Genomic DNA, 26,649 nt, shown 5'->3' with positions numbered 1-26,649 from the left:
ATCTCCTCTGGTTTTCGCGATAATACTTTCGGGCTGAAACTTCGAGGGGTGGTTTCACCCCTTAAAGTCGCGTCTCAGCCGATAAAAAAAAATACGTATCCCTTATTTTTGACTGCTTAACAGACGTACGAAGTTTCATCAAAATCGGATGGGGACACTTCCGTTCCTTCCCTTGTAAGACGCTTTTAAGCCGTCTTCAAGGCATCATACTCTAGTTGGGGCTACAACTTGCCAAGAAATGACGAATTCCACTCTTTCATTTCACAGATGGTCTACTAACATTATCAAAATGAACCTATAGACAACAGTTGCAGCACCCTGGGAAAGAGCCAGCCCAGCCAACGATGGAATTTCGCGTAGCTTACCTAGTTATAGAGATGCACGAGTCCCAGGGCTGATTAAAGTGGGACACCCTGTACATATGTATGTAACGCCCGGTGTACATAGATACATCGTAAGATCTCGCGGTGGCAGGCATTGTTAACGTCTGGAAAGGATAAGAGCCCCGGTGGAAGGTGGCCAGGGGACTGTTTTACTGCTTTTCCAGAGGCGGCGACGAAGGCAGCGAGTCGATGGAATGGCGTGCGGTTCCCTTTCGAAGATTAGAGGGAGCGTGTATGCAGCTGCGAGAAACGAATTTACGTTCGGCAGGTAGATTGCACATTATGGTCGGCATTTTCTACGGGCACGGTTTCCGCGTGACTGGAACACCCTGATCCCCTCGATCCTTTCGAACGAATCCTTCCGTTAACCATTTCATCGCTGTCGGCGCCCATAGACGCTGAAAAATCGCTCATTTTGCAGGAATTGGCGATGATCAATACCCACATACGGTTCAATCATCGGACACAATTGGTGCTGCTGTCTCGAGAACGATCGCTATAACGCGCTGATTATTTTGTGGAAAACGTTTCGTCGTTCTTGCGGGAATTCCTTTTTATTTTATACGACGTTCATTCATCTATGTTGCATTAATTGTATAGGTTATTAGCAACCCTTTCCACGTATTGTACAATTGAGGGGCTCGTAAGAAAAATGTGCTTTGTAGTCCTGGTTTTAGTAGTCAGAAGTGAGTCTTTCAATATGGTTGAAGCTATTACTATAAAAAAACAATGGATATCCTGATTTATTTTGAAAAGGAAATTGATCGATTCTTGAGATTCTTAATCCTCGTAAGATAGATTTTAAGGACGTACTTGGCAAGGTGGAGTCAGATCCGACCTGAGCTCTTTTCAGTTATTTTCAAAGAAGTAAAAAACAGTTATTATCTTGAATTTGTATTTTCATTTTTGATATAATAAGGAATAATAATTGAATTGTATAACATATAACTATTAAACGTTCACTAAATAATAAGAAATATTTTAAAACGAGAATAATAATTAATAATAATAAGAAATAGATGGGGACAGCACAAAAGGAACTATAACTTAGGTCGGATATGACCCGGACCTTGCCATTAGAGGGTTAATGATGCGAGAGTACTTTTTTACTCTCCTGAAAAAAGAAACAAAAATTGACAAGGGTCGTTTTTGTTACGAGCCCGTTAATTATAGGTATACAATTTGTGATAAACTAGGGGATACATTAAATGCTTATATTGCATTTGATGCAAGTATTTACGGGACCAATAATCCTTTTTAATCTCCTTATCGCTATTTAACGCTATCAAAGGAGGTTTTAGTAATCCTAAATTATTACGCATTAATTAAATCGTAAATTGCGAAAGGGTTAATGTGGCTAAATTGTGACATTGCCGTGATTAGAACGATCGTTGTCCACTTTCACTCCAGAGTATACTTCGATCCTTCTGTAGACATTCATTCTGATTCCACTTTGTCCATTGTACCCGATAGTCGATCGTGGTTCTTCGCGTTAACGTCGGTGTCCCTTAACAAGGCGTCGCGTGGGAGGTGGCTGAAAATCATTCTTTCAGCGGGATCTAACGAGCTTGAAACAGGCACAACGGTGTACGGTGTAATTTGGATAATTGAACATCTATTTGGAATGTACGGCATGCAACTGGAAATTCGGGCCATTTGATGTGCTGGAAAAGTTTGTCTTCTTGTCGTTGCTGTTTTCTCGTTCGTGACTGATCGAGGAATTTTCTCTTACAATAGGTAGATGTTTTATTTTTCTTAAAACTTTGATGGCTGATGTAAAATAATTCAGCAAAGATGATTTCACAATAGTTTCTTCCAAAGCATTTATATGTTGGAATACTCCGTAGACTTTACTAGAAAATAGCGTCAAACATTACTCTTGTTCTCTAAGGTAAGTAGAAAAGGGACAATCCCATTAGTCATTTGTTAATCATCTGATTACAAAGATGTCAAACCAAACAATAAGATACTTTTATAAAATTACGTACCTGATCATTTTCCACCGGAACGAACAGTGATCCTAAGAGACCTATTTATTTAACTGTACATTAAAATACCCTTATCCATACCGAACAAGTTTTTCATTTGAATTGCGTAAGGGTTAAAAGCGAAATCCTACCGCATAACTATTATTCTTTCAATTCTCTGGCACATAAGACAATTATATCGTATCGAAAAAAAAGTCACCTGACTGCAGGGATAAAACAAAAGCACTGGCACAAAGAATATATAAAACCAGCCATTTATTCGCATAAAATTCTCTTCGACGCTACAGAATCTTTTAAAAATACCATTTCACAGGCACGCATTTCGAAAAACTACAGCGTAAGCGTATCTGCAGCTTTCACGTTTCACAACTCCAATCCGCGTCCGGATTCACGTACTCGTACGAGGTAAGTACAGGCGGTACGTACGGAAACGCGTCGCTCAATTTGTTAAAAAAAACTCTCAGAGAATCGTGCAAAACCTAACGATAATAATATACGAAACATAACGACGTTGTATTCCGGATGGAACAAATATAGTCACATTTCTCGAGGCTCCTTCAAATGATGTAGCAAGCGACACTTCTGTTAGATAATAACCAGCGAAAACATGTTTCTCACAAACAAAGACTCTTCTATATCTTACACAACCGTGATTAGTGGATTTCAATCAGACATCTCAATAATATCCCCAATAGAAACGGTATAGTAACATTTACAGTACCCCAAGTGAGGTTCAAGCTTTTAGCACCCCATATTCTTAAAAATGAGTATTTTGGTTCCCAGTCGATTTTGCAGTTGCACCGTATCAGTTCCACCAAGACTATCCTCTATTCATGTCACCAATTAATCTCGACTGCCCAAATCCAATTGTCAGAGTTGGCAGAGAAGATATAACGAATCAACAAAATTATCCCATTCAGACCATATGCATACAGTAAATCCTGGATGAGTGTTCGAAGGCTCATCGGCACTGACAAGGACTTTTCAATTAGCTTTAGCACAGTGATAGAGCTTGGAATTCTGAAGCCAATAGTTTATGAAATATTTAATGTTCAGTACCAAAGAGCCTTCGAACAGTCATCGAGGATGTACTGCATTCATAAGCAGATATCATTCTGGACTTAGACATAACTCAGCCCCATACACCCATTACAAAGACACTGACGTTTACAGAAACAGAATCGAAACACTTTCTTAATCCCGTTCCATCACTGAGCTCCAATTCTTTCCCATCCCACATTTCTATAAAAACAGGTGTCCGTAGTTGTACAAAAAAACCCTCAAAATTACCCCAAAAAAATGTATCAACCTCGCCGTATCATGTTCACCAAGCACAGAGCCCAAAGAAGATCCACAACTCACATTCGTCTTCGTCCAGTTTACGTTCGACACCCGACATCTCTCTACCCACATTTCACGCAGTCGCTATATTTGCTCTACGTAGAATACAGCTTTTGATTATCTCGTCGGTACTCGCGGAGCAGTTTCGTCGTTGAAGAATTCCAAAGATTGTGCATCGAAAACGGAGAAAATGTCACGGAATTGCTATCAGCCGTCGTATTTTCCCATCGAGCCGCGAAACTCCATGCCACGGTCATTTTCACTTGGAAGGCGGCGTGGGACCAGAGAATCGGCGAACCGTGTTTCAAGCGGCGCGTCAAGTAAATCGCGCCGAACGGTCGCGATGATATTGCGATGAAAAGGGAATTCGACGTGGAACGTAGCTACATATGCACGTTCCCGTCGATACCTTTTCTCAGACAACCGCGTGCGTCGAATTGAAAATGAACGGCTTCCAGCCACGGTCCACTTGAAGGTACGACCTTGTGTATCGGTATTTTTCCCGTATATACAGTGGGTGTAAAAAGTATTCGTACACCCTTTAAAACGGAACAACTCTTTTAAAATTGATCCAAATGACTTGAGTTTTTTTGTGAAATTAGAGACATTAATTTACTAAATAATGTGAAAACAAAATTTGAAAAAGTTGCAATTGGTCCGAATCGCGAAGAAAATATTAAAGGTCGTGTTTTACAACTTTTTAATCCGAGGATATAATGAAAATTTAATAAATACGTATCGAAGATTTATGTTAGTTATATACATGTTGAAAATTTCATCAAAATCGGTTAACGTTGCTACGAGATACAAACGATTAAAAATGTTGAAAATCGCAGTTTTTCCCGACTTTCGATCTACAACTGTACTAAATCTAACAATTCTCACATCTTTTGATGTCTGTCGCTCGTTTCTGTATTAACCGATTTCAATGAAAGTTTCGGTATGTACACAACTAACATAAATCTTCGATACGTATTTATTAAATTTTAATTATAGCCTCAGATTAAAAAGTTGTAAAACACGACTTTTAATATTTTCTTCGCGATTCGAACCAATTGCAACTTTTTCAAATTTTTTTTCACATCATTTAATAAATTAATGTCTTTAACTTCACAAAAAAACTCAAGTCATTTGGACCAATTTTAAAAGAGTTGTTCCGTTTTAAAGGGCGTACGAATACTTTTGACACTCACTGTATGTGTGTGTATGCCCGGTGTGTACGTGTGATAGAGAAAGAGGATCAGATCTCTGTTTTTTCCTCCTTTTGTCGTAGCTTCCGCCTGGAACGTTTTCCACGCTGTCGGACCGATCGAGACGAAGGGATGTTGTTAGCGACCGGCCGAATATCGGCCAAGCAGGAATACGTAACATTCGTCGCACACGCGGACAGGCTTCGTCGAGGTGGGCAGGGACGTGTTGTTGTCGCTGCACGCGTGACAGAAGATCTCACCGCAGTTCCGACAGTGGTGCTGAAACAGAAATTGATCGACGATTGCGATCAGACGGTGAAAGACTGGAAGTAACGAGGCGCCGTTCGAAAGGGTGACCAGAAGATACATGGTCTGATGAGAAAGTTCGAAGACTTTATGTATTTGTTATCGATCTTAAGAATAATTCCATAGGATAATCGTGAATATAATCTTCTTCTGCCCTTATACACCTATGACATTTTTTCTTCCAGTTTTCGAAAGAGGCGTGGTAAACAGACACTGGAAGTAAATCTAGCTCCTCCTGAGATTTCTTAAGGGGTTTGGCTACTTGGAGGCCTGAAACTAATATGTAGAATTTTGGTGGCGATATTATGGAATTAATTAAAAAACTGTTTCAAGGGCTTTATTTTAGATGCCTTATAGTGTGTACATAAATTTTGTGACTATTTTTTTTTAACAAATGACGGTGCTGGTGCTCTTCCATTCTTGCAGTTTTTGAAAGGACCCTCTACACGACTTGCAGTAAGAGTCCCGTATGCTTTGAATTAGGACAAGAAACCAAAAGATTTTTTATTTGTGATATTTACTACAGAAGTATATAGACATTTTACGATTCATTGAAAAATTTTTTTCTACAGACAATTTTAGAGAAAAATGTTTCGCCTGAAATTAATATTCCATTTTCAAATATCCACCATTTTCACAAAAATTAATATTTTGACAAATCCCTATGTTTCTGTAGTAAGCAACGTATAGATACAGAAAATTTTCAGATTTTTGTCCTAGGTCAAAGTGTGCGGGCTTTCTGGTACAAACCATGGAGAGAATCCTCTAAAAAATTACAATAATGGAAGAGCACCAAGAAAAAAATAGTTAAAAAATTTTATTATACACCCTGAGGCATGTAGAATTTTAAATAGTTTTTCCATTTATTTTATAATTACGGCGAAAAAAATTTTGAAACTTACAAATAATGTTCGGACCTCCAAGGTGGTCTAAGCCCTTAAGAATTGTCTCTCACGTGCCGAAACGTCGTCCTTTTAACACCCTTAATATTTAAAACGGGGGAAGATGTGAATTTCTTAAAATTATTCATAACCGGGGACGAAACTTAACTATACGAATATATTGTGGAGGCGAAACAGCGATCGTGCCAGCAGGTTTCACATTCTCACTTTCGAAAATTGAGAAAAAAAGATTTCCAAGGTGTACAAGGACAAAAGTAGGAAGGAAATTACCTTCGTGGTAATCCTATGGAATTATTGTTAATATAATGATTTATACATAAACTCCCCAGGCTTATTGATCAAACTTTATATTCACATTCTGTTTTCTTGTGCTGTTCAACTACAGAACTAGAATTTTTCTTCCACTATACCTACAGTTTTCAAGAATTTTCTGAAGAATGTATGTACAGTAGTCCCCACTTAGCTGCATCAGCTCGGGACCTTATCGTAGCAGCTATCCGGGGAGGTGTATTCTAAGAATTTCTTTCTCCGACTCGCTCGACTCTGAATGGGTTGGGAGTTAATAGTGAGAAGCATTCGGTGCGAGTGAGAGGGCCTAGGTTCGGGTTATTTACCTTAGTAATAGAACGCAGAGGCGCGGAGTGAGAGACCGTAGTGTGAAGTCAGCTACACGAACTGGTGGGGATACGGAGTTGCAGATAAACGGGGAAAAATCGTTGCAGCTAAGCGGTCACTACTGTATGTAAATAGCAGAGTTGTATTCGAATAAATACATAACGAAAAGTAGCAGTATTTAAAATCGTCGTCTTGACCTTTAACCTGTTGACGCCCAAATCCTTGAATCGTTATTTCAAAATTATGAGACTGATGTATATGGGTCATTCAACGGGGACGATTTAAAGGGAAAATTTTTTATCATCTCTCCGATTTTATTGAAGTTTTTCTTTTTCGTATTCTATATGGCGTAGAAATAGACGTGATTTTCTTTTAGATTTTTGAAATTAATATTTCAGAAAATATAAACGGTTATAGAGTATACCATATGAAAGTGCGCTTCGAGAACTTTCAAATGAGCTCAAGATAAAGTCTGTAAACTGAACGGAACTGAAAATATTGATGTTTGAATATAAGCGGATTTCCAGTTTTCAGCATTTTGTGCAATATTTAATTGTTTATATTTTCTGAAATATCAATTTTAAAAATCTAAAAAAACTCAGGCATGTTTCTACGACATACCGAACACGTAACAAAATTTCAACAAAATCGGAGAGGTGATCAAAAAGTTTCTGTCCTGGTTGACGTGGAATGACCCATATATTGTGTCTTGTTATTTTGAAGTCAGAAATATCGATATTGAAAACACCTATTCTTTCCATTTTTCTTCTCTTTTATTTATTTTTGGTGGGATCTAGCCTACTAACCATTATTTACTATAAATATTTTTATGTTTCGAACAGCTCAACCATATTAATAAAGTTGACATGTAAATGTAACATAGTATGACACGATTTTGTATTTACACTATGTTCGCTGTAAAGTGTAAAAAACTCGTTGAATAAAAAACGATGACCGAATATTGTCGTTATCCGATGCAGATCGGATCTGCGGACACGAGAAACTTCTTACACCGTAATGGTCTTCCCTCGTGAAACAAGAGAAATATGAAAAAGTTATTAAAATCTTCGCGAGAATAATAACATTAGCCACTTTTTACGCGGAACGGCGTTGCATCGACCAAAGTTTCTACATCATGCTAACGTAGACAGAATGGGAAAAGGATTTGGCTCCCGAAGCTGACTTCGGACAACTCTGACCCAGATTTTTGTAGAAATCCTCCGTAACCCCCGGTTCAAAGAAACACCCTACTTAGCGCACTCACCTCGCCTATCTCTGCCTAACTTGGACTCAATCTGTATTTAATTATACAAAGAAATAATTACAGTGGATGATCAAATTATTATGACCATTTCGATGCACCACTCATTTTAATTTTTATCAAGAACGAAATTGAAAATACCCATAATGGTACCTTCTTCATTACAAAACATATTATCTTTTTATTGACATACAGCAACGATTATAATCTCTCAAAAAATATATCTGAACGTCAGGGACAGATTGTATTAAATCACACTTTTCAAACTTTAGAGGAGAGCAAATCAAAGATGCGAAAACCTTATAAATTTGGAATCGTTCGATAAGAACTAAATGAAAAACAATCGGTATCTTCGAACTATTATTATTGAATAAGTCGATAATGGGAAGGAGTCTATAACACCGAATTCATAAAATCTGTAATTTCTCCACCTGTTCATAATAATTTGATCACCCACTGTACACTTCGTTTCTCTCTCATACCATCTGGGTATCGTACTCTGCCTTATTTTTTTTTTTATAAACTACCACACCATCATCCATCTATCCATAAATTCAGAACTGCCCATAAAATCAATACCCACGTCGTAAATATAGACCAAACATTTTATAACTGTCGACAGTATAATGAAAATGTTCTCGATGTGTAAAATACAGATATACCATAACGTTGCCGCGACTTGAATTCATTCACCGTGCATTTTGTCTAACGGACGTTTAAGTCTACAAAACTCCGATTAAAATTCTGCCTCGCGTTACAGTGCACCAGAGGTGATGCGGTAAATACGTTAAAACGAGTGTGCCCGGGGAAGTTTCGTGTTCAGCAAGTTTCTGGAAACAATAATTATTTTCTAATTGCGCGTAATTACGAAAGTTGAACATCCAACACGCAAAGGCCGGTTGTGGAGGGGTACAATCGCGTCCGGTCGGAACATTATGCTCGGAATACAAAAAAAAAAAAAGAAGAAATAAGAAAACAGTGTAACATTCCAATTATCGCTTCCCCCGAATAACCAACATTTTTAACACTTCCACACGCCGTCCGGTTAAATGAAAACGGCCCCACTCCATTCAATTACTTCAACTTTCATCACTTCGAAAAGTTACGTCGATTCGTTTACACGAGATCCACTCAATATTCCATCGATACCGAAGAAAACTATGTTTCCGAGTTTCATTACGCTGCCGCAGTTTTTTCGGGGCACGCAATGTGCAACGAACAAACACAACGGTACTGTTTATAGGTTAAGCGCAAAATGAATATTTCCATCGAACCACACGCCGCGAATTGAAATTACACACTCGACCGAACTGTAGGTACGTGCATAGCACACGTTGATATTGCCGATCAGAACGGCCGACGGGCGGGTACGGGCAAAAATTCAAGGACTGTCAATTCACATTATCGCCGTTGATTTGGTCGAGCGGGCGGCGTTCCTCAATTTTATCAGGGACATCAAAAACGATCGTTTCGCGGCTGTCTGCTCGCAGACAGGGAATAAAGCTTTCGATCAAAGTGATATATCGCGTCGTCGTCCGAACCCATTTTCATTTACACACCGGCAATCGCAATATTTTGTCGGGGCCATCGACAGGGGAGTCGACGAAAAAAAAAAAAAAAAAAAAAAAAAAAAAAAAGAAAAGAGACTCTTCTGTTTTGTTTTGTGTTCTTTTTTTAACGACCATGTATATAGAGTGCTTCCGCGGCGAAGGAGAAACGGTATGGAACGTGGCTGGCAGTTACGGATTACGCTCGCGGCGTGCAAGCGGAAAAAAGTGTTCACCCAGGCCGCTGCACCTGAAGCTGGCACATGGACAACAGTCCAACGACGCGACGGTTTTCTCGCTCGCCGCCGCCGACGCCGTGCGATTCCATTGTTCCTGCGTCAACTTCAGGTAAAAGTGCGTTTAATACACTTTTTCCTCGACCTTACCCCCGACCGACGCCGCCCATTAAGTCCAAAGAATTAGTTCAACAGCCCGGTTAAGCCGCCATGTTGGACACTGGGACATATCAAGCGGAGGAACTATTGTTTTCTAAACATCTGAATATATAAAATGAATTCGAATGAACGATTACTTGTGAGAAAAGGTTATTTTCTTTTTAATTTATCGAGCAACATCCGTTTAGAATATTTTAGAATATTTTAGGGTTCGTGAATATTGCGATATTTATTGAACTATACAGGGTGCGGCCGAATAACATGTACAAGCGAGTACGAAGTGATTGTTTATGCAAAAATAAGAATAAAATGTTGAATAAAATTTCTTCATTTAAGGCTTAGTTTTCGAGAAAATCGACTTTGAGAATCTGTTAGATTCGGGGGCAATTGGATAAGACTGGGCTGGCGCGTCTGTTCATTGCATTCTGTTTCTACTTAGTAGTGTGGTGAATGTGTTTCAGATTAATTTTCGAAGTCGATTTTCCCGAAAACTAAGCCTTGAATGAACAAATTTTATTCCATATTTTGTTCCCATTTTTCCACAAGGAATCACCTCGTACCCGCTTATACATGTTATTCGACTGCACCCTGTATGTAATTTGACTTGGTGACGGGTGAAGAAAATGGCTGAAGCTTTCCGTATAGGTAACCTAACCTCTATGTAAGGATTTCCTCGATTTTTCATAGTTTAATTACGATTTTGCAATGCGTAATTAATACATTTTGTCTATTTATTGTGTATTTCTCGATTCGTGTCTTTGTACAATAGTATTAGCAGTAATCGAAGAGATTAGAAATTCATAACGTTATTTAATGAAATTCTTGGATTATAAAGTCAATGTAAACTGCCTTTGTAGATTTTAAATATGTTAAGCTTAAACAGGAAAATGAGGATAAAGTAAATTTATGAAATTCCAAAGTTGAAATGTCGTTTCCTGACACGATGTATCGGATTTTACGCGCCACAGATTTAAAATTGCAACTACAATTGTCTGTCGTAGTTATTCGCAGCTCGAGAGTATAAATATTATTAATAATACGATTCGATATTTCGTTCAATAATAATTTTCAGATTGTATAAAAGCCAATAAAGCATTTTGAGGAAATATGGTTCGACGACGATAATAAATAGGGTTTTTCCAATGATAATGCATTGGAGAACGTATTTCCGAACAAAATCTTTCTGAAATTACTCTGTCCAATATGACATCGCCATTTGAAATGTAATTTTAGCTTCGTTTTTAGAACATTCCGCCGGACGTATCAAATGTTCACCTCTTCTAAAAATACTAACATCAAATCGAACTTCTGTTTCATATCACAGCACGATGTTAATGAACTTCTGCGACAGGAAATCTGCATCCTCAAAAATAAAACTTTAATTAGTTTTCAGTCCAATATAAAAACATTGAGTAGGTAATAATGACACAGAATGAAAGTTCACAAATCGTACTAGAAAATTGAACCTGGTCTAATTTTACAAATCCTCGCCAAACTTGCTTCACTAAAGGTCTTCCCTCTAAACCCATTAAAAGTGGAAGCCACTGTGACAAACATTTTGAAGCTAGTGTGATATATTTTAAGAAAATATTCGAATTTTTCATTTCAATGCATATTTCATTCGAACCCATTAAAAAAAAAGTTGTAGAGACGCCTAACGACATCACATGCTGTGACCATGTAACTAAAAAAAGGAACAATATGTCTGCAAGAAATTTTAGTTAAATGTATATACTTTCATATGGTAATAATGACTTTCTGTAAAAAGTTACTTTCTACATACCCTTGCCCATGCTTGCCACCTTAACACAAACACACAATTGTTTGAAACTCAATGCATTAAAAAGTTCAATAAATTCAACAAAATTTTTGTATTACTTTGAACCTGATAGAATCCTTAATGAGATAAATGTGATTCCCTTCGACTTCGTTTTCAACAAATTACTTCCACAACAACTCCATATTCGCATAAACTTCGACGGTCTAAACATCACCTGCCCGCAGATATCCAGCAAAAAAACTACATCCGGCTCAATCCACCATTTCTGCTCGGCACACGAGGCATGCAGATACGCGGAAGCCTCGCAGTATCGCCTGAGAAAAGGGTTTCCGAGTAAAGGGATACATTGCATACACAGTTGTTCCGAGTAACTTCCGTCCCACCGGAGACAAGAGAAACGAACATGATCGAGAAGCTGCTGGACAATTCGAACAATAAAGAAACACTGGGAGATTTGCAAACTGCCATGGATAAAAGGCGATAAAAGGACCTTGCGAAAGATGGGGTGTACGAAGGGGATGAGGTTACGACGAACTTTACGGCGTCTATACGTCCCGGTTCCTCTCTGTCCCCTCAGGCCCACCTCTGGTTTCCTCTAGCTCCTCGACTATCCACGATTTCTCCATTATCCGACGGTCTTTATTTTCGAGCCATTACCGACGGGTCTATTATAATAATGCGGAATTCGTCGTCGTCTAAAGGGGGAAAAGAGAGACGCGCGCGCAACGCCGTGGGATCCGGGCCGACGACCACCACTCTAAATTTTACATCTAAATTGAATCCCCCTAAGTAAGATGGCGAACCCTTCGGTCATTGGTGAGGGTGGTTGCCGGTTATTACCGGGTAAGGTAAAGAGCCCGAATAATATCATCCCGATAACCGATTTCCGCGCGAAGTTAATTATTGAACCGTCCCATCAACATGACTTACGACCGAGTTCGCGGAGGAGGACGGGGGGGGGGGACAATCGGTTGACTCCGGACTTCGCCCGCCAATGGGAGCTACTGCCTCGAGCTCGTCTTATCTTCACGGAAATGGATACTTATACTTTTCGATCCCGGAATAAGGCAGCCCGACGATCCCGATCCCAGAGTGATACTGTCCTGACGTGCACGATCTACGACGTTTCGAGTGCCCAATGTACAGGGTGTACAAAAATTAATGGTCACGGCTTCGCGAGGTGAATCTAGATACCTGGATCGGTGGACATTTGTAAAGGAAAAATTGCTGTGAAATTGTATATTACATTGAAGATTAATGTTAAATTTTACGTCAACGTGTCGCTCTGCTTCGTATGTGGTCTATCTCCACTAGCTTCGGAAGTGAGAAAACTGAGTTGAATGTTCACGGAGTTTATTATAGAAGCAGGAAAGTACTGATATAGTAAAACATAGTTTTAGAATATTTAAGAAAATTTTATCTTATCATCGATATCAATTTTTAACTGTTGTTAGTATTTGGAGATACAACCATTAAGAAAAGAAAACTTGCAATGTTTCGTGGTTAGGATTTAAAAGAATATTTGTTAATTTCTAAGTTGAATTTTCTTTTCATTATGGTGAATTTGTATTCTTTGGGCCAATGAGACGCACGTAGATTGATTAACTAAATTTGTTTGAAAAATGGAGGTAGAACAGTTAAGAACTTGGGCAACGACACTCTGTTCGTAAAGGGGAGGAAAAGTTCAAAAGGAGCCATATGACGCGAATAAATAGCTTTCAAGATATAAGCTGATAAACTTTTAGCAATGGTTTGATTGTGTAGAGTTATACGTATACAGGGTGTCTCACCCGATTTTGACACCTTGATTTTCTCACTATTGTTACTTGTAGCAAAAAATGTTTCAGCGAAGGCTTGAATAGTATCAATGGAGCATATTCTGATGTTATAAAGAAGAGTAAATTAAGTTATTAAAATAAGAAAATGATTAAATATTAATTTTCTTTCTATTCCTTGTTTCATATTCAAACAGCTTTCACGCCATTGCTCAGAAATGTTCATTTATGTAATATTGTTTATAATAGGTGAAATCTGTATTTTTTCTTTTTAATTCAATATATTTTTCCAATTTTTCAAATTGAAATCTATTTGTTAGCAAAAGTTATAGGTATAAACAAATCTGATTTTCATGTGCAAAATATTTAATTTAATATTGTTGTCATTTAAAATTCGATTCTAATAGATACTTCCTTGAAACATTAATTCCTAATTTATAGTTACGCTATTTCATTAAACCCCAGTAATCATTAGGTGTAATAAAGCTTTCGGGGGGTGCATATCACGCACAATTCTGAATCGGATCTCAGATTGCCCCGCGAAGTTTCACAAACAATGCAGTTTGTTGTAACACTTTCACGCCATGAATATTATCTCAGTCATTTTCTGCACGATCGCGTGAGCCAGTGTTCGTTTTTTCTGTCTTTTTTTTTCTAAAAGAATCGTTACCTTAATTACTCCTATTTCATTGCATATAATCTGTTCCCTTTATGGAACTGGGACCATCGCCGACAAGATATTAGGAATCCAATCTCTCTACCGTAATGGCCCGAAATAACTTTAATCATCAGAGGCTACTGCAATTATTCCAGTCGCTGCTACGTGTCTCTCGATCAAATCTCGATTAAATTCTGAACATTTGAAACCGTGTTCCCCGAATACAGTAAACAGATGGAACGTATTATTCAGTGGAGGGAGAACGCTGCTCTGAATTCGATTGATCGCGGGGCCACCTCTTAAAGAGGTATTCCCACTCGGAGGCGTCATTTTTAAGCGATTTTTAGAACTAAGAATTATTGAACTAAGGAACTTGTAGGTTTCCCTAAATGTTTGTTCACATTTCAAGAAAGCACAGTAAAATTTTTGTACAATTATCGTTTATATTAACAAAATTATTACATGTTTTTTGCAGCGTATCGCTGTGCATGACTGCCACGATTCTCGTTGTATTCATCGGAAAAAAAATCGAGGATAATCTACATAAAAGTGACTATCATGTACACTACTATGAAATAGAAAAAATTTTTAACAAAATGGCAGCCATGTAAAATTCGTTAAATTTAGACGATAACAAAATACTAGTGAAGATCTCTTTTTTCCATTTCAATATTTTGAAGTAGTATAAAATATTAATCATTCAAATTAAATTGGTAAAATGGTACGCGTGAGCTACCCTTGAAATCATTATAATTTCATCGTTTCAATGAATTAATGCATATCACGTTGGGAACGTATCTTCAATATGTTATTTAACTTAGTTAACTACTTTAGTTTAAGAAAATAAAATTTAAAAAAAACGACTTTTTGACCCTTTCCGGATGAGAATACCCCCTTAAGAAAATATTCCTGCCAACCACTTCCCAGGACAATTCCTTCGCTGTCGAGCGATTCCGCGGGGGGCTGTTTCTCAAATTTAACAGCCCAGGCCATAAACATCGGCCGGGAACGGCAACACGGTCGGAACGTAATTATCGAAAATCCGTTTGAACGCGTTCCTTGTAATATCGTTTTCTGTTACAGACGGGTATGTAAGACGTCCGAGGCGTTTCACTTATTAACATCTGCGCGGGAATCGATATCGACCATAACGCAACGTTATGAAGCCACTTCGGCATCGCGAACGATAGCGCCCGCCTCCTTATTCCGATTTGCAATTTATGCGTTCCAGCATCTGGCGGCGGACACCGTTGTGCGTCGACGATATTTTTTTCCACGAAATGGATTATTAGACCGAAACGATTTCCAATGGGGCTGATTTACTGTCCCCGCGAAGAATTCCATTACATCGACGGATTCGAATAATCTCGACGCATCCAAATGCAAAATTCAACAGGGCATGGAAAGTCGATTATCGATTCGATGATTTCGTAATCACTATTTTTCGAGAAATCGAAATATCAAAACAAACAAACATTCGATGCCGGTTTCGGGGAACTCATCGGGGATGAAATTATCAAGAAATTAATTACAAACGCGATATCGTGCATTCGCCAATGAATCGGTTCGGTGTAATCGACGCGAAATAGCCATTGTTCAAGGAAATTATACAAATTGTGCTTCCGTGTCAAGTCCATTTACGAAATGAAATTTCTCCGAAATCGTATCCAATAGAATTCGATTACCAAATGACATAATTAACGATCTTAAAAGTACCGTAACTGACCTAAAAAAAAGCACCTGTGTGTTTAGTGATTCGTTAGAATACTCATTATCCCATTAAGGGGGGAATTACGAATAGAATGCTCAAAATAACCAGATTTTTATGAATTTGTTGCAAAAATACTATTAAATAAATCATCATGATACTTTTAGTACTCTATATTTATCGTTGAAGGTAACAAACCAATTTTTTTATTAAAAATGTTGGCTGTAAATGTCATTTTTGAAGGAAGTTGCTGCAGCCTCGCCGCCAGAAATATAAATTGGTGAGCATTCTAGCCCTTTCAAATTTATCTCAAATGAAAAACTCAAAAATATTTCTCATTATTTATGAAAATATACCATCGATAAACCAAAAATGGTAATAAAAAGTAGAAATTTTAGAAGCTTGCAGAGCTTATAAAACGGAAGTATGTTTTTTCGGGTGAATTTTCCTTAAATTTATTACACTTACAGCCGACATTTTCAATAAAAATAAATTTTTTTGTAAATTCAAACGATAAATATGGAGCACTCAAAGTTTCATAATGATTTATTTAATACTGTCGTTTGTTATAAATTCCTAAAAATCAGCTTATTTTCAGCGTTCCCTAATTGTCAATTAAAACCCTTTATCGAAACAACAAAACGACCCATCTAGGATATTAAGAATATCAGCAACAAATGTTCGTTGAACCAAAGCAATATATTTCCTCGTAAAGATCATAGTACTTACTATTAAATTGGTCCTTCGTTGACGCATCACACAAACCTCAGTTTGACAACAACACCGCACAAAGACATTCAAAAGACACCGAATCAACGTTTCCAGCCCTGAATGCATGAAAAACCAAAGTCATTAAGACAAATCTCCGGTGACGAACGCGATAACCTGGCAATTCACTATTCAGTCGCCTATTATTGTCTCCGACCTCAGAACCCAAAAGACCCCCGGTGCAACGTGAAATCCGTCAGGATTCACGGGAACAACGGCCACGCACAAAGGGCCAAATTCGGGATCACAGAGCGATTTCACACTGGCGGTCGTTTTGCCGCGTGAAGAACGTATAACAAGCGCTAGGACAATAAGTGGAACACAGTAAACCACACGTAGCGTGAAAAGGATGGCAACTGTTGTGCGGCAAAACAACCGTGTGGACACCAAACCATCTGCTGGTGCCTTTAGCCGCTTTCAGGTAGTAATTGTTAAGTCTACCAGAGAGTTCTGTCCGATTATACAAATTCTAAACTACGGATATGCTCCGAAATTGTTTGTTGCGACACACCCAACTTCTCTTCTATCGTTTCTTCAGGTTAGAAATGACTCGTCATCTAGTACCCTTCGAAGCACGTTGGACACACGGAGGTTCGTCCACATTGAAGATTTAAATCTCTATCACGAAACATTTGGCACCCATAGCCAGCATGGATGTTCTAATATAGCATGGTCACCGAAAACACGACACAAAGTTTGAGTGGCTACAACCGCTTTATTCCCTTGTTGGTACTCGAAAAAGACGCGATGTTGTAAACACACTTTTCCCACAGATACGTTCACTGTACCGTCGCTACTGGTAGACTAATCACTGAGTTTGCAAAACTGTTATCTTATATAGTAAAGGTTAGGTAGACGAAAACATAATACCCCATTCGCTACCTGCTTCTAATACCTCTGTGTTTGGAAATTCCTGTTTACGTCGGAGACTGAACAGAACTTTCCAGTAGATACAATACTTGAGAACTAATAAGTTGCCAAGTGCAGCGATGCGGGTTCGAATGGTCATAATTAGACTGCAGATTTTTATGCAAAATGGAATTTTATAAGGTGGTTATAAAAACAAGAGCAAATGTAGGAATATCTCTTTTCTCTAAAGCATCTTACAGGGGTCAGAATGAAATAGAAACTTCGTTGCATCTGTTAAAACTTTTGTCGTTTATTGTACTTCACAGAACTCCATAAGCTATAAATGCATAAAATCCGCTGTCTAGTCATAATATCAGTCCCATTATTTTTCGCACTACTACAAAAACAAAGACGTCTGTATTTCCACTAACAGCTGGAATACGAACATCCACGAATAGGACTAAACTCAGGAAGAAAAAGTGGATATTCGAATAATAAGTATCTGTTCTACTTCCACCTTAGTAACTACCGCACATGCCCCTCTTCCATCCCGTAGTATTCACATCGATGCCCTAACATTGTATTCGCTAGGGAAAGTAAATATATCGCTATCTGTAACGGCATCATCCTTCTTCGATCGATCATATTTTGCTTAATCGAGAAAACGTCACTCCTCCTACAAAGCAATGCGTTTTCGTTTGGTTCTATTAATTTATAGGAGAAGCAGAAGGCGTAGTTCAATTCCCAGCGCTAGACTCCGTCGAGAGATAGCAAATACGCATATCAACTCTAGCCGTCCCAAATTTAGACTTCAGGTAACATCGTTGGATGAAGATAGCAAACAGAATACACCAAAGACAAGTGACAACAAACCTCCATTTGCTATGTTTCGCTTCTGATACTTCCATTCACTGTCTCTGTCGGATAATACTGTTTCCTAGCGACAAATACCGAACGTCGAAAGATAGACTTACGGAAATGCTCCTCTTGCTCAGGAATCCAACGCTAGACATCTTCCTAGCCCTCAACAATGCAGAACAGATAGGGTTCCTGTTCTTTAATGGCTTTGCGTATACGCAACTTTCTCTATCAAACAATACCGTTTCTTAACGCCAAAGAACGAACGTCGAAAGATGAACCTAGCCAAATGCTCCCTTTATCCATGAATCCCCTGCTAGACATCTACCTAGCCCCTGAACAGTACAGAACAGGTTACTGTTCTGCATGGCTAAACTGTTTTCTTTATCAGATAATATCGTTTCCATTCTACAAATAAGGAACGTCAAAATATGGACCTATCAAAAAGCTCCTTTTACCAATGGATCCCCTACTAGACATCTCCCTAGCCCCTGAACAGTGCAGAACAAATAGGGGTATTGTTCTGCATGTCTATACAGTTTTCTCTATCAGATAATACCGTTTCCATTCTACAAATAAGGAACGTCAAAAGATGGACCTATCAAAAAGGTCCTTTTACCATTGGATCCCCCACTAGACATCTCCCTAAACCCTAAACAGTACAGGACAGATCGGGCTCTTGTTCTGCATGTCCTTGCGTGTACGCAGGCTCGAATTCTCCTCGGTTCTTCCAGGAAGTCCCGTGGGGTTCACCAGATTGCTGTCGACTTTGCACTTCCTTCGCAGTGACGGTGAACGCGCATCAGCGATCGACCGACAGGGACTTAGCCCACCGTCACGATTTCCAGCCACACGTCCAACCCGGCCCTATTCTATATTAAACAGTATGGTAATACGCGTACACCGGCGAAAAATGAGCGACAAGAACGGCCCTGGGCTGGCTTGTTATTATGCAATAACTTACCACCCCCGCCGCAGCCTTGCTACCCCCGATCTGCGCCCGCCATCGCGGTAATGTCCCGTGTCTTCCTCGGACCTCCGGCGACGGGGCGAAAAAACGAGGAGAACCGCAACGGTCTGAATGTGTTTTATGGGCCGGGCAACGTCTCTATCACGACACCACGCTGAATATGCATGCCCGACGTGCATGCACCGCACATAATTCGTTGCATCGGAACCGGCCGGATGGCGCGATAATGCGATTGGAATATGTTTCGGAGGCGGAACGGACGATTTTCATGGGCCATAGGGCGTGAATCAGGGATCGAATGAAGTTCCGAAGTTTTACGGACGATATTGGTTAGTATGTTTTTTCCGCTAATGTTATAGCGAAGACCAAAGGATACTTTCCCAGAAAAGTGCAATAATGATTGGAGATAATGAAACAACCTAACAACGTCAACAGGGGTACGGGCCATCATCTGAACCTAATCAGAAACTCCCTCATCCTTGTTTTTTCATTGTTCAGCTGACTAGTTAGAAATTTTTTTCTATTGGTGAGCAATGAACTGGAACATAAACAAGCTCTAGTATATTAGCCCGTTAACAGTTATTATACACGCCGTAATTATTAAAAAGATACGTGTAAGACATGTTTTTTTTACATATTTTATTATAGATAGAAGTAATTTGATTTTATTGTAGTAAAGAAATATATATTATATACTATTTTATTTTTATATATTAAAATATACATTTTTTTACCACAAGTTATAATTTTATTCGACTGTTTATGGGTTAGTGGAGCACTACAAGGCACAAAAAACTGATGAAGACTAGCTGTAATGCTTGCGAAGCGTTGGTAAAATAATTCCACAAGGACACAGCTTACACCCGAAAGCCTCGACAATGAGAACTGTACATTTTTCCGTTTTTCAAGTAAGTTTCTTGCAGTGAGGTGTGATTCGAATGTATTCTAAGAGTTAATTTTAATTTATACGGGAATAAATCTAGTAATATATCGCATCCCCGCAAAAAAAGTGACACAAGTCGACAACATGTAATTGTTAGCGAAAAGAAACTGATTCATTAGATAGTATTTCATTTATTATACAAAGTGACACTAGTGCCATCACGCTTGAAGTATTGGAGTTTAATTTATAACACTTTTAGTTGGACAGTGGAACTACGTGTTGGGAAATATTTTACGCAATCAAATGGAAATGAAAGAATTATAGCTTGTGACACTCTTCTCACAGTTTATTTGAGAAAGTATTGTTATTATTGTACTTCTAGAATTGGTAGAAGAATGCATGCAACGAATTTCATGGAATACTAGTTTAATCTGTGGCAGATTAAAAGTTACACTAAAATCATTCTACGATTAATTTATCGTACGTAAGCTTGTATAAAACATATATCGAATTTGTATTTTTTTTCTCTTAATAAATTTCTCCTCTTAATAATACATATTGGAGTTTATAGAACCTTTTCAAAGAATTTCAGCGATAACTGTATCAAATTCACGGTCCATATTGAATTATATTGTATATAAAATATAACTGCTTAAAACATACACGTAATTTCGTGCAGAACGGTAGGAAATAATGACAGATATATCATGGTAATATTTTAATAATAATTGAAATTAAATCGAATGAATAAGTTATTAACGTGGAAATAATATTGCAACTAATTTTCTCAATTATGAACGAAACTTGAACGAATTCGTTGGCTTTTATTCCCCTCGAAGAATGAAATTTCACGGCTTTGTCCCGTTTGCAGCCGAAATAACAAATTTCATTATGAATCACTGATCACTTAATACACTCACAATCATAAAAAAAAATTAATGCTTATTACAATGTTTACACATTCTTGGAATACACAACTGTTCACAAACATAAATTAAAAAAACCGTTTTTCACGAATCTATCAATCATCCAATTTGTAACAAAATTCCAAAATCACCAATGAATCTATAATGATATCCGCGACGCCATATGCAGTAATAAAACATTATCCACTGATTTTAATAACACACGGTGCAACCCATTATCCATAACAAACCCCTATAAATTAACTCTGCGAGTAAATACCACCAATTAAACAGCACAACATATTCCTTTCCAATTATTATTATATAATTCCCTTATTAAGCGAAGTAAGCAATAAAGAACAATGCACATTTTCCTCCATTGTAACTGTTTTAGTCCCCAACACGTAATCAAAAATATCTACGATATTGAAAAAAAAGAAAAAGATTCTCATCCCCGAAGGGTTAACACTAAATGGAAATTGCTCGTTTGTCCCTCTGTCGAAAAATACTTTTCCTCTCTACGTGGAAAGCTTCAAGTGATTATCAGCAGCCTGATTGAACGTTTTCAAATGGTAATCGAATCGATCCCAACCCCCTGCAACTTTCCTCGCGCGCGGTTCCATGATGGAGTAAAGTTGGGTGGGGGTTAGGGGGGGTGAGCAACGAATCGCGCGTAACAAATCGACTCTTTTCCTACGTTTATGAAGGCGAGAAGGGCCTAGGAGTGCCATTAGCGCGGCGTCAAGAAGCTCCAGTAAATCGTGTCTATCGTGCACGTCCATGAAATTTCGATAAGGCCCCGGTGAACATAAATTTTCCCCGCGGAATATATCCGTATGACGAATGCACGAATACACTCGGTCTTGCCGCCTTTCCTTATCGATGCACGCAACTGCACCTCGAAACGATCTGATCTGGCTGAATACTTTAAGTGCTTATATCGTGCCGGAGCGTTGTTCAACGGGCGCGAACGAAATAGAAGAAGAAGAAAAAAAAACGAAGCTTTCCGCAACTTTTCTTGCCCTCCCACGATCAGGCACATACATACACACCGATGGATCTTGGTGCTGTAAAGACATCGTTTTGCTTCTCGACACTTAAATTTCCTGGCTACTTCGACGCGGTGGCCACGCGTGAGTGTACTTTTAAATAACGCGGATCCCGTGCCTGGTAATTGCGGCGTCGAAACTTTCAAAATACATCGTTCGATCGTTTTACGAACAATCTTGAAAGTGTTTTATGAACGACGTTAAATAAGTAATGGGGATATTCAATGTTTTTGTTAAGGAAATTTTTTATGAATCTATGGTTTGTAATCATTATAGAGATTACATTGGTTCGATACGCAGAACACAAAACCGTAAATCTTAGTTTCAAATAAACCCTTGACAAATCAACACGCCGTTTCAACGAAATCCTGGTCAAAGGTAATGTTTTTAAATCTAAGGCAAATTGTTGGAATATTTTGGAATAATACGTCTCTAAAATAATAATAATATAGTTTCTTAATGTTGAATATTGAATAAAACAATATTTTTTTATTATATATGGAAATGATGATAATTATCTTTAAGAATATAATTGTAAAATACTGCTTTATATTTAGTAGTTTTTTAATTATTACCCAAATGAGCCAATTTATTGAATAAAACAATGTTTTTTTATTACATATGGAAATGATGATAATTATCTACAAGGATAAAAATGTAAAAGACATTCTACTTTAAATATTGAGTAGTTTCTTAATTATTACTCAAATGAGCCAATATGGTGGGTATGAAGATATTGAATATCGATACCACTTTACACATATTTTAAGATGAATCAGACTCTACTACGGCTGCCAGGTAAACATTATCCACCTTCGACTCTCGTCTCCCACGTGACTCATTGATGAGGTTCAAAATTCCCATTTCTGAATCTTCTGTACCAATTGCTCGCCGTGGTTTAAGTAGTGGATCCTTCATCAACCACAGCGTTGATAATGACGGTGTAATTCCACGACGAAACTCATACTCATAAACAACAGAAATTTTCGACTTTTCCATAGTTCTACAAAACTGGGTCAACGATAAACCTAATAAGTATATTTTAACAAACAAATGACTTATAAAGAGCGCAGATATGGTAAGAATAAAGACACTTGATATCTTTCAAACTAACCTAACCTTCTACTGAAATTTGGCGCCAACAGAGAGGTAATAAATGTCAAAACTTACATTCTGACAATTGTCAAGTTTGATACTTAACAACCCAATACTTCCCATGAGCTAACAATTCTTTGAAAACCCAGATAAAATGGACTCAAGCACCATCAGCCAACCGTCAAAGCTACGCTAGTGCCGCGAGAGTCCACTACAGAGGGTAAGGTACCCTCAAGATCCACAAGAAACGTAAACACACCGACTCATCATTAAGGTATCCCAGGAAGTCTCAAGTACGCGATAAGGCCTAATCAACAATCCCCACCATATCCCCCCATTTCACGATGGATCTTTTCAATTAGCCAGGCAAGTAGGGCCTCACGAACAAACGAGAAACAGGGGTTAGCCGGTTGTAATTGCAAGCCTTAAACAGGGCGATACACCGGGTTATCTCTAATAACAGAACTGTCGTGCATCAAAGCTGCCCCTGTGCTAGGCGCACGCGATTCCGATCTACGTAGGGCGGATTGGTCGGACGGGTCCGAGACCGGGCGTAACCCACAGACACGATAAAACCTTTGGTAACGCCGTCGGCGGTAGTTCCATGGGCGCATCAGGTCAGCCTAGTTCCCGTACAAGATCCCACCCTCCATATATGGCCGGACAGGAGAAATCTGGACCGTGGAACCAGTAATTTCGAGGGCGGCAAGGATAATTGAACGATTAAACGCACCACGCCGTGGCTTTCAGCCGAGTCGCCGGACCGTGGGCACCTGGACGAAAGGGTGGAGGGTGGAGGGAATGGCTGGTTGGCTGACGGACATAGCGTGGGGGCAATTAAAAAGTTTGATTACCTTACGACGAGTGATGTTGAACTCACGGTTGCAGCTTTTGCAATGGGTGACCAGCCGATCGTTCGCCCAGGTCGTCGTTGCTGCCGCACCCTCTAGCCGTTGCTGCTGCTGAGCGTTGTCAGCGGCCTCCCGTAATTCGACGGCCGCCAATTTCGCAGTGCTCAATTGTCCGCCAAGTTCCTCCAGAGTTCGTTCCTGCTCGGTGCAGATCTCCTTCAGCGCGTAGTGTTCCTCCTGCAGCGCCAGGTATTTCTGAGAGCAGAAACCAATAGGGGATAGAGGCTGGGTGTCAGGTCCAGGGAATTACACACCTGGGAACTTTGCGTCCCGAAGTAACCGACCCTTCTTCCGCTGGCACTTCGATACTAATTGTTATCGGGAGTATATGTACTTAGACCCCAGGGACGATTACGAATCGCGATGCAGCGACAATTAGCGAGCGGATCCGATTTTCCGAGTTGCTACGAAACTTTGGCGAGATTGATAAAGTTCGCGGGTGGGGTGGTGGGTGTGAAAGGGCTGTCCCTCTTCGGTGGAGGAAAATCGATGTTCAAGGGGGATGAATGTTTGTTGCTGAGGGAGACGCGTTACCTTTTGCCCTCGGTGCAAACTTGCTACTGGGGATTCTTTGGAGCTGTAGGAAGAGACTTGTTCGAATGGATTGTGTTGTGTGGGAACGATTTCCTTGTTGCAAGTGTTCTTCGTAATTTTGTAGGGAATTCATGTTGTTTGGTTATGTGACATGAAATTAACGTAGTCCTTGTTCTGTTAGAGCCACGACAAAGTTGGCAATTGTACGCGGTTTGTACCGAGAGTTTACGAAATGAAGTTCAAACGGTAAGTTTTCGTATGATATTTGTGCTTTTTATCAGCAATTATTGAAAATAGTTTCATTCTGAAATGATGTATTGTTTATAATAATTATACAAACAATGGAAATAGCTCTAGTAACTCTTTTTCAAGATGGCAGAGATAGTAGTCGTCGAAACCCTGTGAATGTCAAAATGATTTTAAATTGTCGTTTATTTGTCTTCGTTTCCAATTTGGATCAGAGGATTTCGTTTGATGTAGCCGAATTAAACGAATACGGTGGATAATCAAACTGTGAAATACCTTTTGGGATCAAAATGTTGCGTCAAACTCATGACTCGTGATGTTCAAATTTTCGACCTTTCTGCCATGTAAAAGAAGAATTATCAGAGCAATTTCCAGAATTCCTATAATTATTGTGAACGGTATATCTTTTTAAAACTATCTTTAATATTTGATGATGAAGAACATCGTCATTTCACGGAAACCTGCTGCTTTAATTTCAATTCGGAAACTATGGAACAGACGCTCTATTCAATTGATCATGATTACGACCCTGTCTTCATAGAATTGTGACGCTTTACTTGGATGTTGTGCACTAAACGTTCATGTAATTCTGTGTCTAAATTCTAGGGTTAATTAGACGATATTAGACTGTGAATTCCAAGCATAACGTCAGGGGAACTGTATTCAGAGCTTCAATGATTCTTGCCATTTCGACCACATGGCGCTCGACTACCAGATGCGAGAGTCTAAATCCAGAAATACGTTGACGTATTATAGACATAATTTAACGTTTTCATTATTTTCCAGAACAGAACATTCCTTGCTTCGTTATCGACAGACCTGGGCAGTTCTGAAATGATGTTGTTTAAAATATTATTTTAAATAACATGTTATTTTATTTCATAATTATTTCCATGCCTGTGATCACGTCTGAAATAACATTATATGAAATATTATTTCAAAAAGCATGTTATTTTATTTTCCCATCATTTGAAATAATTCTTAGAAATAGTTTGTGAAATTATTCTTCGAAATTATATCAGATCACTAGGTCTGAGTTTGGTTTATTGACATTCTATACCAGTGCCAGTGCAACGATTATTTTCTTTAGCGATAATATTAGATGAACCCAAACAAAATCTCTGAGGAAAAAGCTTTTTAAAAAGTGGGTTCTGCTTAAAGCAAATTGCTGTAAAGATTTCATAAAATAAAATCCTTTTGTTGCACATTATTTTGAGCATTATTTGTTTTGCCAAATTGGAAATACACAAATAAATTAATAAAAATTAATATTAAAAATAATTTATTATTAGTTATTTCTTATTTTTATTTCAAATCAAATTTTCCCAGGTCTGGTTATCGAAAGATCAAAACGAAATACTGTAGTTACTGCGTACTAAAAACAGTTCAATTTAGTCTTCTAATGTCACATATAAAAAATTGGCAAACATATAGTAGAAAGTAGATTTTATGCGACTAAATTAGATTCAATGAAATATGACTCTAAGAAGATTTAATACAATCACTTGTATTATTTGTAGTTGACTGAATCTATGAATGAACAACAATTTTTTAATTAATTCCAAATTGTAACCGATTAGCGTCTCCGAATGGCTCAAGGATAAGAAGGTGATATAGGGTGAAACTACCTAATATCGCCACTCATTATACATATATCGCAAAGCAGACACTAAAATTTATCGGCCATTGGCTAAAAAGGTAAAACTTCGCATGTCTTACATTGTTTGAGTAC

The 26,649-nt window shown here is 38.5% G+C and overlaps 1 protein-coding gene across 1 annotated transcript in view; it reads right to left on the bottom strand.

The window, feature by feature from the left end:
* Positions 1-4,926: 4,926 nt before the first annotated feature.
* The window catches only part of LOC107187500 (RUN and FYVE domain-containing protein 2-like), a 34,812-nt gene continuing 13,089 nt past the window's right edge, over positions 4,927-26,649 (bottom strand). Inside the window, exons 11-12 of the mRNA XM_015575616.1 lie at positions 24,081-24,332; positions 4,927-5,181 (exon numbers count right to left, since the gene is read on the bottom strand). Coding sequence (XP_015431102.1) covers positions 5,041-5,181; positions 24,081-24,332 — 393 coding nt within the window. The 3' untranslated portion in view covers positions 4,927-5,040. The remainder of the gene's footprint in view (positions 5,182-24,080; positions 24,333-26,649) is intronic.

Source organism: Dufourea novaeangliae, unplaced genomic scaffold (assembly GCF_001272555.1).
Source record: "Dufourea novaeangliae isolate 0120121106 unplaced genomic scaffold, ASM127255v1 scaffold89, whole genome shotgun sequence".
Lineage (NCBI taxonomy): Eukaryota > Metazoa > Arthropoda > Insecta > Hymenoptera > Halictidae > Dufourea > Dufourea novaeangliae.
Note: the sequence above shows the minus strand (reverse complement) of the source record. Positions and strands in the feature narration are given on the sequence as shown.